Raw genomic sequence first — 17,656 nt, 5'->3', positions numbered from 1 at the left:
TGCGTGTTCCTCTTGGCCATACTGACAGCCCATGGTGAGAGCTGATTGGGGACTACACATAGTACCGGTACCGGCTCACTAGTGGCTGTTGCACATGGTGGAACTGGAAGCAACTCATTCCATCAACGATATTTGAGTGGTGGTATGTTTATCGGACTTTTCTAGCTGTAATATCTATCATATGGCCTGTTTCCTATCCTGTAGAATAGTCAAACGTTGCTAGTTACCCACTGTCAGGATACATGTCCTTCAACAAGTCTTACAAATCTTCCCGCGAAATCAAACATTCACAGGAGGTTTTGTAAAATCATTTCTCCAAAGAAGACAGAATATTTTTTGTAAGAATACACTCTACGCAGCCACTTGTACAGAATAAACAAGTGCTGTGTGTCTAGAGCACATCCTCATGTGAATATGTTGTGTAAGCAAGCGAGCTAAAACACTAAACAATCTTGTGGCTTCAACATCATGATTTTTCTTGAAGCACATCTCAGAACCCTTATGGCCCACTAAGGACCCGATTCCACATCTGGTTGGGTTGCGTACAGTCCAGCTCCATTCCTGGATGGTAAGCGGCGGAGACTGCCAACCACCCAACATCTCTCGGTTCGAGGACGAGGCAATTATTTATTTGCGATTTAAATTGCCGATGACCTCATACTTTGCAAAAAATTAATCAGTGATGGTACCCTTGGCAAAAATAAAAAATATAAATAAAAAAAAACAAGATAATAAATGACTGCGGTACAAATCATCCACAAACAAACGCAATCAATTCACAATTCTTGGCGCACACTTTGCAAAGCAAGAATCCAAGCTTTAAACATTAACCGGCTGTTTCTCCCCCCTCTCGAGCTCACAAATTGTTACTGATGGAAGTGACGGTGCATGTGTTCTTCGTTCGAGGCTATTTTTTCACGTGGGAATTCTCAGGGAGGCCAATAGCTCCAATCGGTGGGCAACAATCAAAGGTTCTTGCAAAACCACAAGCCACGAGTTACATTGGATGAGAAAAACGTTTAATGAAACTTCTGCAATCAAGGCAAATGCCCTGCCAAGGAAAAGAGTTTACACTAACAGAATTCACAATTGGTTATTTATGCCTATACTACAATCGAGCCCAATTCATGTTCACATCATCAAAACCCAGCATTGTATTATTATGATTAATAATATTAGTATTTTATAAACAACAGTATAATAACTTAGCAATTTTAAAATTCCAGGAGTCTAGAGCAATTTGCATGGCCTTTTGGATTAAACAACTTGGCTCGCCTTCTTTCATCAGTGGAGAATTAATAAAATATAAAAAATAAAAAAATTTAAAAATATCATATACAGCTCGAGATTTAAGGGACACTGTGTATTATACAAACTGGTTATAATAGGGCACACTCACTGTTAAGTATGATGTACTCAGAGGATTCATCAACACTTATAACACAAAACAAGTGTCAGGTGACTGGTCACGTGATCCGACATGTAAATTTCTGTGGAATTGGGGATTTTTTTTTTTTTTTTTTTTTTTTTTTTTTTTGTATACCTTGGTCGAGGCTCGAATGAGAGCTAACACACAACTCACAGCAAGGAGGCATGAGACAAGAGGGGTGGGAGTGGAAGGGACAAAACATTGGGGAACAGACACAGGTGAACTGTGGAAGGGAGAGGGATGGGGATGGGACGGGGAACATGGCGAGGAGAAGATGGACATTACAGGGACTTTCAGGAAGGAAAGCAGGAGAATTGAAGGAAGTGGGCTTGGGTGGATTATCGGGGGGTAGAAAAGATCGAGGATTTGGATGGGGGAAGATAAGAGGTGGTGGTGAACAGCTGTTTTGAAAGCCTGGAGGGAAGAATGGGAAAGAATAGAGTGAGGAAGTTTATTCCAAAGGCGGGAAAAAAGAGGAATGAAAGAGTGAAGATGAGCAGTGATTCGTGATTTTGGTAGTTTTACCAGAAGGGGGTTGTTGGCGGACCTTGAGCGCCCTGTGGAAATGTGGTTGGGACAAATCGCAGAGAGAGCAGGGGGGCAAGGCTGGAGAGGAGTCGGTAGAAGACAGAAAGACCACCGACCAACCTGCGGTGATTGAGTGAGAGGCCCAAAGACTCAGCTTCATTGCGGGAGATGCCAATGATCTTAAAAGCCCTGGTTTCGACAGCGTGAAGTCGAGAAAGGTGGGAGGCAGGAGCACCAGCCCAGAGGGGAGAGCAGTACTCCATCAGGCTACGGACAAAAGCTTTGTAAGTAGTCAGGAGCTCAAGAGGGCCGAGGAAGGACTTTGCACGACGGAGGATTCCCAGTCGGCGACTGGCTTTGAGGCGAGGTTGGAAATGTGACTTTCCCAGGAAAGGTCATGGCAGATAGTGAGACCCAGAAGCTTGAAAGAAAAGACTTCTTCCAGAGGATTGTTGAGAAAGTGGATGGGGGGTTTTGTAAACGGTCCTTTCGAAGAGACATAGTGAGAGTGTGAGATTTGTGTGGATTGAAAGACATGTTCCACGTGTTGGACCAGTTTGTGATTTTATCCAGATCTGCAGTGAGCGAAGAAGCTGCTGCTTGCCGGTCTGAGGGATGACAGATGGTACGGCAGAGGGTGGAGTCATCGGCAAAGAGAAATAGAGGATTTTCCAGAGAGTCCGAGAGATCATTGATGAAAACCAGAAAAAGAACAGGGCCCAGAACGCTACCTTGAGGAACTCCAGCCTGCACAGGAAGAGGGGATGAAAGAACTCCATTTAGGGCCACACGTTGACTGCGACAGGAGAGGAAGTCTGCGAGCCATGAGTGGAGATGGCCTTGAATACCATGGGAAGAGAGTTTGGTGAGTAGGGCAGGGTGCCAGACTGTGTCAAAAGCACGTGATATGTCCAGGGATACGGCTCGGATTTCCTGTCTGGCATTGAGGACCTCCATCCATTGATGGGAGAGCAGTAGCAGCATATCCAGGGTAGAGTGACCTGGTCTGAAACCAAATTGATGATTGTAAATCAAGCCATTGGAGAAGAGGAAGGATTTCATGTCTGAAGCAATGATGGATTCCATAACCTTGCTGATGATTGGGAGAAGGCTGATTGGTCTGTAGTTACAGGGATCTGTTTTTGCACCTTTTTATGCAGGGCAGTGATGTTAGCAGATTTCCAAGCAGATGGCAGATGACCTTGGGAAAATGAGAGGGTGAATAGAACAGAGAGAGGGTGAGCAAGAGCAGAAGAGCAGGCTTTGAGGACACGTGGGCTGATGCCGTCTGGACCGGTTGCAGAATCTGACTCGAGGTTTGAAAGCAAGCTCTCCACCTTGTCAGGAGAAAAGGATACAGAGTCCAGGGACAGTTGGGTGCGACTGGGTAAAGTGGGTAGAGATAGTGATGGGTTTGGGACACAAGATTTAGCTGCAAACACCGAGTTTAGACATTCAGCTTTATCACGTGTGGAATCAGCAGTGCGGCCATTTGAGGTAAGGGAGGGGATGGAGGGGGAACATACACCAGAAACAGATTTGATTAAACGCCACCAGGATTTTGAGGAGGGAGAGAGGTCTGAGAGTTCAGACTTGAGATGAGAAAGATGTTGTTTTCTGGCTCTCCTGAGGGTAGATACACACTTGTTCCGAGCTTTGTGGAAAGAACTGAGATTGCCCTCAGTTGGGTTTGCTTTCCATGAGGCAAAGGCAAGTTGTTTCAGGACAACTGCCTCGCCACAAGCTTCAGTAAACCAAGGGCGGGAGGAAGGGTAAGACAACTGAACACGAGAGGGGATAAATCTGTGCATGAGGGAGAGCAAGTTTCTTTGAAAGAATTCCCAGGATGAGTTGATGTTTGAGAAAGTAGTGATAGGAGACCAGTCTGTAAGTTTGATGGCTGCTCGGAGACCCTGCCAGTCGGCTTGAGTGAAATGCCAGACTCGACGGCGGTGAGGTGGTTCTCTGATGACAGCCAGAGAGATGTCCACTTTAACAAGGACGTGGTCAAAAGAACCAATTGGAGCGAAGGAAGAGCAGCAGATATTGTCAGGGAAATTTGTCAAAATCAGATCCAGAAGAGATGGAGTACCATTGGTTGAGATCCGGGTCGGAAGTTGGACCGATTGAGTCAGTCCCAATGAGTCACAGAAAGCTTTTGCTGACGTCCCATGGCAGGTGAGAGAGGTACCCACACCTAGCCAACTGGCGTGATGACAATTGAAGTCGCCACATAAGAGGAAGAGAGAGTTTGGATGAGAAGATAGAAGATGGTCCATGTTTTCGGAGAGTGAGGTGTAGATGGAGTCATCACTGTTCGGTGGACGGTACAGTACACATATAAACATGAGGTGGGAGTGGAGGGGAAGCCGAAGCCAGAGGTATTCCTGGGGTGTGGGGGAGTGAGAGCAGTGCAGGGAGAGTGAGGAATAGAGTCTTTGATGAAGAGAGCAACACCTCCACCAGGACGAGGCTCAGGTCTGTCATACCGTAAGAGGGAGTAACCAGGGAGAGATACTTGGGAGTCAGACACGTCTTGGGAGAGGAAAGTTTCTGTTAGGCAGATAATGTATGGTTTGTCAGTGGCAACCTGCATGGAAAGATCTGAAAGGTTTGAGCGAAGGCCCCGGATATTTGAGGTCCACACTTTTAATGAAGAGGTAGGGGAGGAGGCTTTGGGTGCAGGAGGTGGAGGGGCGGGGAGGGTAGGACGAGGGACGAGGGGGGGAGGTAAGGAGGGTTGCTGAAGGAGTGTGGGGTATTGCAGAATAGCGAGGGAGGGGGCCGAATGAGGAGGAGAAAAGGCTCTGTGGTGCTGGGAGAGAGGGGGGACAAGAGACAAGGAAGATGGCAGTTGAGGATTTGAGGAGGTGGGAGTGAAGAGATGGAGGTGAGAGGGCAGTGGAGGGAGGCAGGTTGGTGGATGAGAGGGGGGGCAACTTAGAGAAGGAAGAGTGAGGGGGATGAAAGGTGGGAGAAAGGTGAGGGGGAATTTTTGAAAGAGGTGAGAGGGAGGCTTTGGAGGGAGAAGAGTGGGATGGTTGCTTTGAGAGTGAGAGTGAGGGGTGAGGGGGGTGAGTTTGCACTGAAGTTGGAAAAAAAGAATGGTTGATGGAAAGGGAGCATCCATGGCAAACTGTGGTTTTTAAAAGTTTTAGGTCAGAGATGCGATTTAACACAATTCTTGATGGATGCAATGAAGGCGAATTCAGAGAATGGAGAGAAGAAGCGCTGTAATAGTTGGATTTTTTAGGCAAGGAATGAAGGAGAGGTCGAAATGAGAGCAGTCTGTTAAAATAGCAGAAGAGTAGTGCATTGTGAAACAGTAAAGAGTACCACATGTGTGAGAGAGGAAGATGAAGCATTATAAGATCGTTTTTGTTGTTAATATTAATGTATGAGAGAGTTCAACAGATTAGGTCATGGAAGTGTAAAAAAAAAAGAAATCGAGGAAGACGAGGAGGAAGTTAAGAGGAAGAAGAAGTAGCAGAATCGGGAGAAGGTGAGCGTGTTGTTGTTATTGTTGTTGTTGGGTTTTTTTTTTTTTTTTTTTTTTTTTTGAGATAAGAAAGAGATTAGTTGGGAGAATGGGGGATGTTTGGAAAGTGGGGAGGATGAAAAATTGAAGGTAATGGGGAGGATAGAAATTGAAGGTAATGGGGAGAAAAAACAAACAAACAAAAAAAAACGATTGAACACCGAGTGGAACCGGTAGGCCTCAAACCTAGGACTAGGCCTCAAACACCAAGTAAGAACGTCGACAAAAATACTCACAAAATAGCACGATTTTTGAAACAAAACCGAACTAGGAACACACATTAACATGTAGGTGAGAAAATTAAACAGTTAAAACGGGACAAATAACAACCGGAACTTAACTTTGAGAATGTCAGCAGGGAGCCCCGAAGGAGACCTCTTGCCGCTCAAAACCGGAACCGGAAGTTCGATAAATACAAAAGGGGATAAATACAAAAGCAACACCACTACAATATGTTTCAAAACATCCACAAGGATAATACAATAAGGTTGGACAATGAAGATATTTGGACATTTCCATGAAGATATTGACATGTTGATTCAAAATTATCCAAGTGTTGCAGTTCTGTGAAGCCGGCGCTACCCCCAGACAATGACACACAACATGTAGTGGTCCCGAGATAGTTATTTCATTAGTATCCGTTTCAGATAATCCTTAACTTATGTCTAGTGGGTTTATGGGACAAAATGTGTTGCGAGGGCTTTTATGCAGGTCTTTATCCTTACCATCTGTCGAGTTTACTACCTTGACTTCACATACGACTGCTCCTTCATGCATGCATGCAGAACTTAACAAGCAGCGTTTTTGCAAATGCACACTATTTCGTGTTCAAACCTCATGCTATCCCCAAAGAGACACTCACCTCAGACCTTCTCCAGACTCTGACCACAACGCTACAACATTTATACAACCATCATAACGCCTTTAGAAAAAATCCCTACATCAATCCAAGCTCGCTAACCTTCGCCATTAACTGCCATAACTGCCTCAACGACCAGAACTGCCTCCATAACAAACTTACCGCTACGACACCTCAACCACCACTCCATAACTCACCGTTACACCACTGATATGAAAACCACAATAATAGTCACCACCACAGATGTCCACCACTGCCCTTTGCAGATGTCGTGGAACAATGGACGCCACGTAGCATTCTAGACGCTTGTGCTTGGGATGTAGTTTGAAGCGCAAGTGTGCGCTGGAATCCATTTGACATCACATGGACAGTACTAGTGCTCCACTCAATAATGGCCCCAATTTGGTGTCCAGTGCATGTTCGTGGCCGAAGAGTGCCACCAGATACCCTCGCCTCATGTTAACCTCAGAGCTCCTTCATGTGTCAAAGCATGGCGTGAGTGAGACCATTTCCAGTGCAGAATACACACATGGGTGGGGCCAAAAACCAGGAGAAGCATCCGTGCACCAGTGGGGACGCTTGGAAATGCCTACCACCCATCCTGATCCAAATTTAGGCTCCTCCCTCGCCAGACAAATATAAATACCCTGCGAGAGGTGGAAGGGGGTGGGAGGGAGAAGAGAGAGAAGAGAGGAGAGGGGAGAGAGGAGAGGGAGAGAGGAGAGAGGAGAGAGGAGAGAGGAGAGAGGAGAGAGGAGAGAGAGAGGAGAGAGAGAGAGAGAGGAGAGAGAGTCATCGTGCTTCTTTCATTGAATTTAATGTTCCTGGCTGTAAACCTCCTGATTGGTGATCAGCAGGGCAGAGACAATGTGCTTGCATGGCAGGTGACACTTGTTGCTGGCAGGTCATGCAGCAAGTGCTGTGATGGGACTCGATCTGTGCTCTGCTGCCTCATCAAGTTAGGTGTTCAATTCAGGTATAGTAACGAGCCTAATATGGTCACAAATAAATGATTAGCAGCATATTGTCCTGATGAGCCCACAACAAAGGCAAAATCTAGATTGACATCTCTGTTTTCATCCATTTGTGACCAAAGGCTATAATCTCAGTCTGAAAAGGCTTGAGGACAATACGGATGCGTCCGAGTTTGGAGGTGATGTGTTGGTGTAATTTATGTACATGACAACAGCATCTTGTCATCGAGTCAGCATGCTTCTTTCGTTGAATATATATATATATATATATATATATATATATATATATATATATATATATATATATATATATATATATATCACTAAAACTCTCATCATGTATGTATGTATGTATGTATGTATGTATGTATGTTCCCTAAATACAGGCAAAACGGTACAGGATAGCGCAACATTTTTTTCAGGCCACCTTACTCATCATTCTCCTGTGGTGTGCAGTATCAAGTTTCATTCAAATCGGGCAACGAAAAAAATTATTAAAAATTCAATTCCGGATTCAGTCAAGTACTCATGGGGAGAATTTGATCAACGCAAACAACCACAGTGGTATAGTTCGCTGGAGCTATCTTTTTTGGGGGGGGGGGAAATGATTTTTTTTATCAACTGCTGTCACAGTGGGAACCCAATGGGTTCACGGGACGTTATATATATATATATATATATATATATATATATATATATATATATATATATATATATATATATATATATATATATATATATATATATATATATATATATATCATACCAGGAGGGTACCCAGCATTGCCCGGTGCTGTTCTCGTCCTGTTTGTATTTTGAAGAATTCAAATGTTCTTTTTTTCCATATTTTTTGGGGGCCAAAACACTTCCCCACACCGACAAAGGAATGGGGCCGGGGATCATTTAATATAGCTTCAAAGGCTTCGGCACTATATAGATTATAGAACGATCAAAAAAACAAAAATCCCCAAAAATCCAACTTAAATTTTTTTCTTCTTCCTAAAACACTCCCCAGCACTCACCGATGAACCTCTGAAAGTTTGACAAAGATCTGATTGGCCATCTCCGCGAAACATGGTGACACACAGAAGACAGACAAACATCTCTCTTATATTATAGATTTGTATCTGTTCCTCACGTCATGTAGATTATAATTATTTAAAACAAATTTGAGAACGGCATTTCTCATCCTCATTTGGATGAGGGAGAGGGAAGGAGCTAAAAAAAAAAGAACCCACCATTTTAAAGAAAAAAGAGAGAAGGTCTATAAAGGTTTCATTAAAGATCATTTCAACGAACACTTAAGATACAAAGAGTGTCCAAAAGGTTTTTCTTAACGAGACACTAAAAACAGTCCAATATATGCGAATAAAGTATAACCAGGTGTAAATGTAGAAATATATATATATATATATATATATATATATATATATATATATATATATATATATATTTATATTAGCCATTATAAGCACTTATTAAAGGATATATTTTAAAAGATTTCCCGTTCTGAAAAATGTTTGAGCTCCTCTCATACCTGTTGGAACCGGAGGTGGAACTTGTCAAACTTGAGTACAAAGTGCAAGTCAAAAGCAGTGACCGAAGCAGAAAGGCGATGTAAAGGTTGGGCTAAAAGATGGCAGTGACATTTCATGGCGCTAAAATGAGCTATATTTTGTGTTCACCCCCAAAATGGCCTCAGCCCATCACAGTCTATCTCGGGGTGGGGGGGGGGGGGAGTTCATTTGAGATTTTGCAAAGGTCGAGTTTGCAAAGGTCGAGTCTTTTCCAGAAATGGGACTCAACCAATCCCCCGCTTTACTCAAACAACAGTGTATTATGGACGTACTTTGGTTGCTAAAAATTGCTGGCCTGGGATGTGCGAACACAATTCTTACATTGCGAAGACAGAGGGATGATTTGTCAAGGGTAGTGTCGATCTGTGTCAGTGGACAATTGGAGGGAGGTTCGACAAAGGCATGATAACCGGCCTGGGAAGCAGAGTCAGGCTGACATTTCAGGTGTTAGCCCTTCATTGGAACAAAAATCGGACCAACGCCTGAAACGTCGGCTTCACTCAGCGATTAGGTTCTTCCGTTAATAACACCTGTCATACACTGAAGAATACACAAAATATTGTTTCAAAAATGATAATTTTTGCATTTTATTGTGATGTTTTGCTGTAATTGATTTGAATAGTTGATGCAAATTTATTGTTGTTATGGAACTTAGAATTTAGAACATTCATGATTATTCCTTCGGTCATTGAAGGTGGACGGAGGTTATGTTTGTTGTTTTGTCAAATAATCGTTTAATATTTGTAAAGTTAAGTGAAGAATAGTGAATTGTGAACTATGTTAACAAACATAATCACAATGAATATGAGGTGCAACCAGCACACAAGGCATCTCACAAGCAGCACTCCTCGTTGAGCAATGATTTGCCCAGGCATGCGGAACCTAGCCTTGGGGCCCTTGAGACCATGGCCAGCCACGTGATTGGCCCTGGCTGGGGGTGATGGGCGTACCTGAAATGGTACAAATAAATGGATGATGACCAAGAAACACAGAAGACATCGACAGACAGTGGGAGCAGATCAAGGAAAGGAGGCACTGGTGAAGTCACTTGGTTCAGACCATTTGGCGTTGTTCTCTCGTGGTGGTGGATGGATGGAATTCTCCCTTTGAAATGATGATACTTTCAGAGGCTCGGCGTTCATCTGGAATCTGGCTTCCATCGTGACCACCTCAGCTACTTAGAGCATCCTTGGTTGGGATGTGCTGTTTCTACAAGGATTGTGCATGCTGCTGTCAGGCCATTCATCATGCTTGTAATCCCCAGCGGGAAAGTGCAAGTGTTCCCCATGTCGAGGCCGATGGCCTGAATCCAAGCCGGTATGCTTTGCACAGAAAAGCTAAGTAAAACACCACTTCTCATCAACTCCCCAGTGCTACATTGATCTTGTAGCGTCATCTTATAACACTGCTTCATCATCCGATTCACAACTGCCTCTACCACTCACTACACCATCAAGTCAATCAAGATGTGCTCAAAACGACGTCTCAATGTGCCAACATACCGTGACCACAGTCCTGGTTTCAGAATTCAGATATTGTATTCTGGTGAACTGTTGTTTTTATGTATTTGCTTAATTCGGGATATGTTAAAGGTAATTTGGGTGTCCTGTTTCACTGGAATTTGGTTAAACAGCCTGTTCAATTCAGTTGCTCAGAATCTGGGTTGCAGAGGTCTCCGTGACTATTTACCGCCTTTCTGAGCGTGGTAACCCGACTGCATTGTGTGTGTGTGTGTGTGTGTGTGTGTGTGTGTGTGTGTGTGTGTGTGTGTGTGTGTGTGTGTGTGTGTGTGTGTGTGTGTGTGTGTGTGTGTGTGTGTATGTGTGTGTGTGTGTGTGTGTGTGTGTGGTCGTGACCCCTGATCACACGACAACATAACCGTTAAAGTTCCATTTCTTGTTTCCTGTCCCCTCATCAAACCTGACCTGGTACTTATGAGACTTCATTTCAGCGGCAAATGATTTCGAGCAAGCATGTCGTGATAACGCCATCGGAGCAACGATTCCCCAGTTCGATGGACTCTCCAACTCAAGTTTATTGATTATACCTCAAAAAAGCTTCTACCTCACACAGGGTCATGTTATCCAGAACTTTCCGACAGATGGGGTCCATTCCCACGTCCTACAAAAGTGCCGGTCACGTGACAATGTCATTCCTCCATTGAGTTTGTCAGTCTAAAATAATTCGAAACATTGAACCAATTGGTGATTGGAAATGCAAATTTTCAGAATTACAACAGACGGGTTATCCATTTATGGACCGTTCAGAGCAATTTTCGTTTTCACGTAACTTTATTCATTGAAAGACAAACAGAATAAGTGCTTTGCAGAAATAATAATAAAAAAAAAAAAAATTGCAATTCAAAATAAACGGTAACTTTGTGTCTGTGCGCGTTATTAATATTCCATTCCCAAAGTTTTTTGAGCACACTCGAGTGAAGCCCTTTGGCTTCTCCCAAGATTGCTGCTGAAAAAACTCACAAAAGTCTCCGTTTGTAGGCCTACGTACGAGGTCTAGTGGATCACACGACGATAAATGCAGGTTAATAATCTGTTTAAGGTTTTGGGCAAAAAAAAAATAAAAAACATGAAATGAACTCCTCTGTAACTCAGTCATCAACACATTGTTTGGTGTACAGAAATCGATGCTCATGGAGGAGCTGAAAGGCAGAGGGCGACAGGTTCACCCGTTTGCAGAGGATCGCCGGGGGATTGGGAGGAGACATGGGCATCACACATGAGTGAGTGGATGAGTTGAAGAAAGGAAAAGGCGCGGAGGGTCACCGGGAGTTGGAGAGAGCAGGGCCCGGTATGAGAGATGTGATGGGATGACCATGGGCAGCACTTTTGAAGGAATGGAGGGTTTGGGAGATGTCGTGCGACGACAGTTCATTCGTTCGTTCCTGCTTATTATTTTTCTTCCACAACGTTTGATGACACAAAGGAATGGATTGCTCCAGGAGAGACTATAATATAAAGCCTTTTAAACTGCAATGGTTTGATGATTAAAAAAAAAAGGGAATCATTCCACCATGACAGTTGTATGATGAATGCGGAACAGAAGCATTAAATACCAATACTGATCGAGGAACAAAGCATACTGATATTGGTAACTTTTATATGTCCGTTATTTTTTGTTAAAGAACTCAAAACTATTTTTGCTTTTTAAAAGTACTTCCAGACCTCATTATATTAAACTCTGCCCGTACAGCAGAGTATATTGTTAGATGTTCATGAGGGCAGTATAAATATACGAAGCTCAAGGAACAAATCTTTAGTGGGTATGAAACAATAGAAAACAAAAATAGTATCTTTCGCCGTGTCTTTCGGTGCCATTAGACAAGTCAATTGCGTTGAGTACAGTCTGTGTCCGGCGACTATTGACCTTAAAGGCTGTTGTATTCACATTTGGCCATAAAAGCAGCATTCCTTGCAAACACGCGTGCTGTGAACGTCACTTTCAGCTTCCTGTTAATTTCAGGCCAAGAGCGCGGGGGTTCACTCCAAGAGGCTCGCACGGTCTTTCATTGCTGGCGATCACGGACGGTGCAGGTTTGCGTTTACTTGCACACAAATTGGTCAACATTGGAAGTGCAGCGGTGGCACTTCACATAACAACACCAATGGAACTTACAGTTACAGCGTTGGGTCACGGTCACTTTGAAGTGGTCGTAGCCACGTCCACAGCACATAAGCTGACAGCCATCCATTCCCGCTGATCTTTTGTCACATTCACGACCTATGGTACCCAGGGAGCCGCTGCTGCCGTTGCGAGCACAGTAATCAGGGCTAGACTCCAGGTGAACAAGGTCGGTGGGAGTTGGCGTGCCGAGCTTACGGTTACGTGGTTCGAGGCGGCTTTTTCTTGTCACCCGTACCACCTTTGCCAAGTCGTACCGCTCCTTGAGTTGGGTTCCCACTGAACGAAAGTCCGCCAGTTGGAGCCAGCAGGTTTTGAGTGAGCAAGAACCCGAGACACCGTGGCACTTGCAGGTGACATTTGCCAGGCCGTAGACAGCCTGTGGGAACACAAGCCAAAGTCCACCCTTATACAAAGGCCGTACTACCTTTGGCCTTACTTATATTAGTTATACACACCAACGAGGTGTGGGGGAAGAGGAGGAGGAAACAAAAAATGTTCAATTTGAAAAATGTTTTGAAAAAAACAAGTCACCCAACACTCAAAAAGTGCGTGCCATTGGCTGGAGGCTTTGTGCATTAAAAGGACTCACAGCTGTGCTGTGTTTCTCCTGGCATCGGACCAAAACTTCATATTTGGGGGAAAAACATTTTGACTCCACCTTTATGAGCGATGTAAACGAGTATGAAAACTAGAAGGGAGAATGTCGGTAGTACGGACCCGTTAAGGACTTAACTCCAACTTGCCCTGCCCTGAGAAGACCTTGGTGTGTCAATCTTTTGCAAAATAATTATCTCCACCACCAAAGGTGGACAGAGGTTATGCTTTTGGCCCTGTCTGTCTGTCTGTCTGTCTGTCTGTCTGTCTGTCTGTCTGTCTGTCTGTGAGCAAGACTTCTCATAAAGGTATCGACGGATTTGGACGAAACTTGGCGATCAGGTTTGGTGTGTGTGACAAGGCCGAATCAACTCGATTTTGGTGAGATGTGGATACAGGTTGGGAGAATTTTTTTAAATTTACGAGTGATTCTTTACGATTGAGAGATGGGACCAAAAACCATACAAAAGCACGATATTTCAAAAAGTTGTGGACAAGTTACGACAAAACTTGGTGGATGAGTTAGGTAAGTGACAAGAACAAGCCGATTAGGTTTTGGTGTGTGACAAGGACGAATGGTCTGGATGCAGATCTGGCCAAACAATGGATACAAAACGTAAATTGTTCAGCCTGGCAGAGTTATGCGCTCTACCGAATGCCATTCCAGTTCATGTGATCTTCCCAATTATTCACTACCTGGAAAATAAAACATCACGAAAGTACCCAAGGATTTATTTCCTGACAATTCAAAGTTTCTTGGGGTTTATTTTTTATATCGCTCTGAATTTATCCGGTCTCACATCACACAAAAGGTCACACACTCCTTCAAGGAAACTATGTATGGTCTTTCATTTCCATCTTTGGGAATTTCTCAAAACGAGGTTCACCATCGACCAAACATCGAGATCACATCTAGACTACTTGACTCACTGCCAATGGGAAGGAGAAACAGAGAAATTTAAATCGCAGATTAATAAGAGGGTTTATTTTTTGGAGACAGGGGAGACCGATCAGCACGGCCTTGCCTACAAGGTGGCCGACCTCCGGAGATGGATGACTTCCACATGTGAACGTCAACCATAATTCCACCGCATCCAAAGGAGAAAGAAAAACTGTGCTATGCCTCAGTGGTTCAAGGAAACCCCCATTCGATAGACTTTCGGCAGAAAGTGCGACGGCCTCGACAATCATATTAATTAATGGTCAATCACAACATGGACCTACACACTGCCACTCCCTATGCACAGGTGGTGGAAGTGCAAGCAGCAGACGGAGTGAGATTGTCAGATGATGGGAAAATAGATGGGAAAATACTGCTGCTGTATCAGTACAGGATTCATGGAAAGGATCCAGGAACAACAGGATTCCTCACGGAGCATGTCAACGGTCGTTAGTGGTGGGGTTATCAAGCAGACAGTCCTAATTTCCAGGGCAGACCTAACGCAAACACAACAAACGAACGCGAGCTTCTCGAACCATTATCTTCAATCTTTCTTGACAGTCCATGATATCAATGTCTAAAGCATCAATATGTCAATGTATAGAAAAGCTGTAAGGATAGTTCAGAGGTAGTGCAGGGCTGACAGGATGGCCCAAGCTGTTTAGCCTGGGTTCGAATCCTGACCCAGTTATAAACTGTCGTCTTGGTGTTTCACAGGTAGGGCGATTTATCAATACGTGCGCGTCCCTCGGATGGACGTTAAACGAAAGTCGCATCTGCCAGCATTCGTTGGTGGATGGCAAAGATCCCATGCTGTCTTTCGTGAAGAGTAGGCGAGCTATCGCCGACACCTTGAACAAATTACAAATCCCTGCCCAAACCAGCAGAGGGCATTGCATCAATAGCACAGCATTGCCCTCTGCCAATGATGCCACCCGGTAACCTTGTGCTGTACACAAATTAACGATAAAAGAGGGAGTGCGCGAGCTTTTGAGTTGTCCACCACAGGTTTGATTCCCTGCACTACTACAAACTGTCACCCTGGTGTTTCGCAGGCATTTCAGCAATGCGTGCGCCATCCCTCGGACGGACGTTCAACCGGGTGTCCTGTCTGCTTGCATGTATTGGTGCACGGTCAAGGTCCAAATCATGTTTATTGGCAAAGAGTGTGCCAATGGGTTCCGGCATCCTGGCCATCAGCGGAACATCCGCACTCCAAGGAATGATGTAAACCAGCAGCTGCACACGAATGAATGAATGAAAAACAAATGTTGGGAACAGCGAAAGACCTCGGCACATGCCAATTTCAGACACGAGGTGTTTTACAGAGCTCTCTGTCGTTTCATGTTGGAGCACTGATTTACAATATTCAATGTAGTTAGTTTGTCTGTCTCTGTAGGGAGCAGAGATCATTTAGCTGCACTAACCTACTTCCAAAGACTTTCTTCATGTGGTCTTTGATGTCCAATCGTGAGTGTAGAAGAGACGGCCAGCTTAAAATGCCTACCAGACAGCCACTGCTCTCGTCCTCTGCCGCTAAAACGCCAGCACAGCTAGTTTGGGGTTAGATTCCACTGCAGTGCCCTTTGTCGATCCACGACATACTATTTATCCACGTCGTCAGGTTATGGAAACGTACAATTGTATTAAGTTGCTAATCCAAACGACATCGAACTTGGAATGATGAGTTTAACCAAGACTTGACCAGTAACTATATATTATGTCATAAAAATAAATATTTCCAAAAAACAAGGTAGAAAAGGACAAAATAAACGATAAATGATTGAAAGATTAAGGTGAGATTAAGGAATCCTTCATTTTACCCCACATGGTATAATAACTTGGTGGAGTGTTACTACAATGGCAGGAAGAATATGTCTGATAAACGTCTAAAATATGGTAGCCCCCAAACCTCTACACTCCTCCCCCCAACCCCCAGAATGACAACCCATGCAAAATAATGGCCCTCACCCCCCCCCCCCCAGCCGAAGACCGTTACTCTCACCTCGTCTCCAAGAAAACAGCACACACACCCTCCAACATGATAGCCTCTACCTTCCCACTCCTCCAACATGATAGCCTCTACCTCCCCACCCCTCCAACATGATAGCCCCTACCTACCCTCCTTCTCCCTCCCTCCTTCTCCCTCCCCAAGATAATGGCCCTCCAACACACATCCAGAATCGTGCATTCAAACAGGTGCATGTCCTCACCCTTCGCCCAGCCTCGTTGTTATGAAGATTCATTAACTTGCGGGCGTGCTGCGGTGATCGACGTCGATGGCTCTTCTCCCGCTCACGCGCGTCCACGAACTCCCGGGCAAAGCGGTATCCGTACTCAATGTTGTCTCCACAACCACCCCAGAGCCAGTCTCGGAGCAAGTCCCTCGGCCGGGCTGCGCGGCTGCAGCCGCAGGTCGTGAGCTCCCCTTCTCGGCAAGCTCGGCTCACCGCGTGCACCACACCGGCCGCAGAGATGGCGTACACAAACGCGGTCTCTCGGCTCCCTGTTGCACCACGCCGTGTTAGGCCTCAATCAGGGAACTGCAACAACTCGTACAAGATGTAAAAAGTGTCGGCGACCGAAGGTGTCATGCATCAGCAAGGCAGCAGCTTGCAGTTAGACAATGAATAACAAGAGCAATAATTGCTTTGCAATACACATCCCCAACCGATGTGACATCCTCTAATTCCAACAAACTCAAATGAGCTAAGATCCTTGTCCTCTTAGTGATGATGTCATAGTTATCAGTTATGTCTAATGCCCTATTCGATTCCATCAGAAGTATTCAAAAAGCTTGCGTTGCTTCGGAGATAATTGTTTATGCGATTTCCATTGCGATATTATGATGTCATAACTTTTTTCTTGGAAGAATTTCCTCAATCTGAGATGGTTATTTTCTGCGTGTGAGCTTTCTGCACGAACATGTCAATTTCAAGATGTTCTGATGAAAACTCTTGGTTGTGAAACAAAAAAATTCAGAAAATAGTGATGACGTCATAAAACGAATATGACGTCATTGTGATGTATCAGATTTACGCCAAAATAATCTGTGTAAATGACCCGTTTGATTCCCTCAAACAGAATTCAAAAAAGCTTCCCTAGTTTCGGAGATAATGGTATAGGCGATTTCCATCAGCGGTGATATTATGACGTCATAACTTTTTTTCTCGGATGAGTTTTCTAAATCGGAGATGGTTACTGCCTGCGCATGGACTGTATGCATATACATGCCACTTTTCACGAAGATCCGATGAAAACTGGACTGTGAAACAAAAAATAGGAATGACGTCATAAAAACGGATATTACATCATAATGATGTATTATTTGTGCGTTAAATTATCTCTGCTAATGCCCCCTTCCATTCCCGCAAAAAGAATTCAAAAAGCTTTCCTCGTTTCAGAGATAATTTTTTTGGGCGATTTCCATTAGCGGAGACATTATGACGTCATAAATTTTTTTTCTAGGATGAATTTTCACAATCGGAGATGGTTACTATCTGCGCAGGGTATTTCTACATATATTTGCCAAGTTTCAGGAAGTTTCGATGAAAACTGCAGGCTGTGAAAAAAAA

At 44.2% G+C, this 17,656-nt stretch overlaps 1 protein-coding gene across 4 annotated transcripts in view; it reads right to left on the bottom strand.

Annotated features, from left to right (window-relative positions):
* Nucleotides 1–11,177: 11,177 nt before the first annotated feature.
* The window catches only part of LOC147008859 (protein Wnt-5b-like), a 124,461-nt gene continuing 117,982 nt past the window's right edge, over nt 11,178–17,656 (bottom strand). For all 4 annotated transcript variants that reach the window (XM_085864197.1, XM_085864199.1, XM_085864198.1 and 1 more), the window contains exons 4-5: nt 16,295–16,587; nt 11,178–12,923 (exon numbers count right to left, since the gene is read on the bottom strand). In XM_085864197.1, coding sequence (XP_085720323.1) covers nt 12,465–12,923; nt 16,295–16,587 — 752 coding nt within the window. In that variant the 3' untranslated portion in view covers nt 11,178–12,464. The remainder of the gene's footprint in view (nt 12,924–16,294; nt 16,588–17,656) is intronic.

The sequence above is a fragment of the Eptatretus burgeri genome, chromosome 18 (assembly GCF_056783735.1).
Source record: "Eptatretus burgeri isolate ZD-2024b chromosome 18, Ebu_testis_v1, whole genome shotgun sequence".
NCBI lineage: Eukaryota > Metazoa > Chordata > Myxini > Myxiniformes > Myxinidae > Eptatretus > Eptatretus burgeri.
Note: the sequence above shows the minus strand (reverse complement) of the source record. Positions and strands in the feature narration are given on the sequence as shown.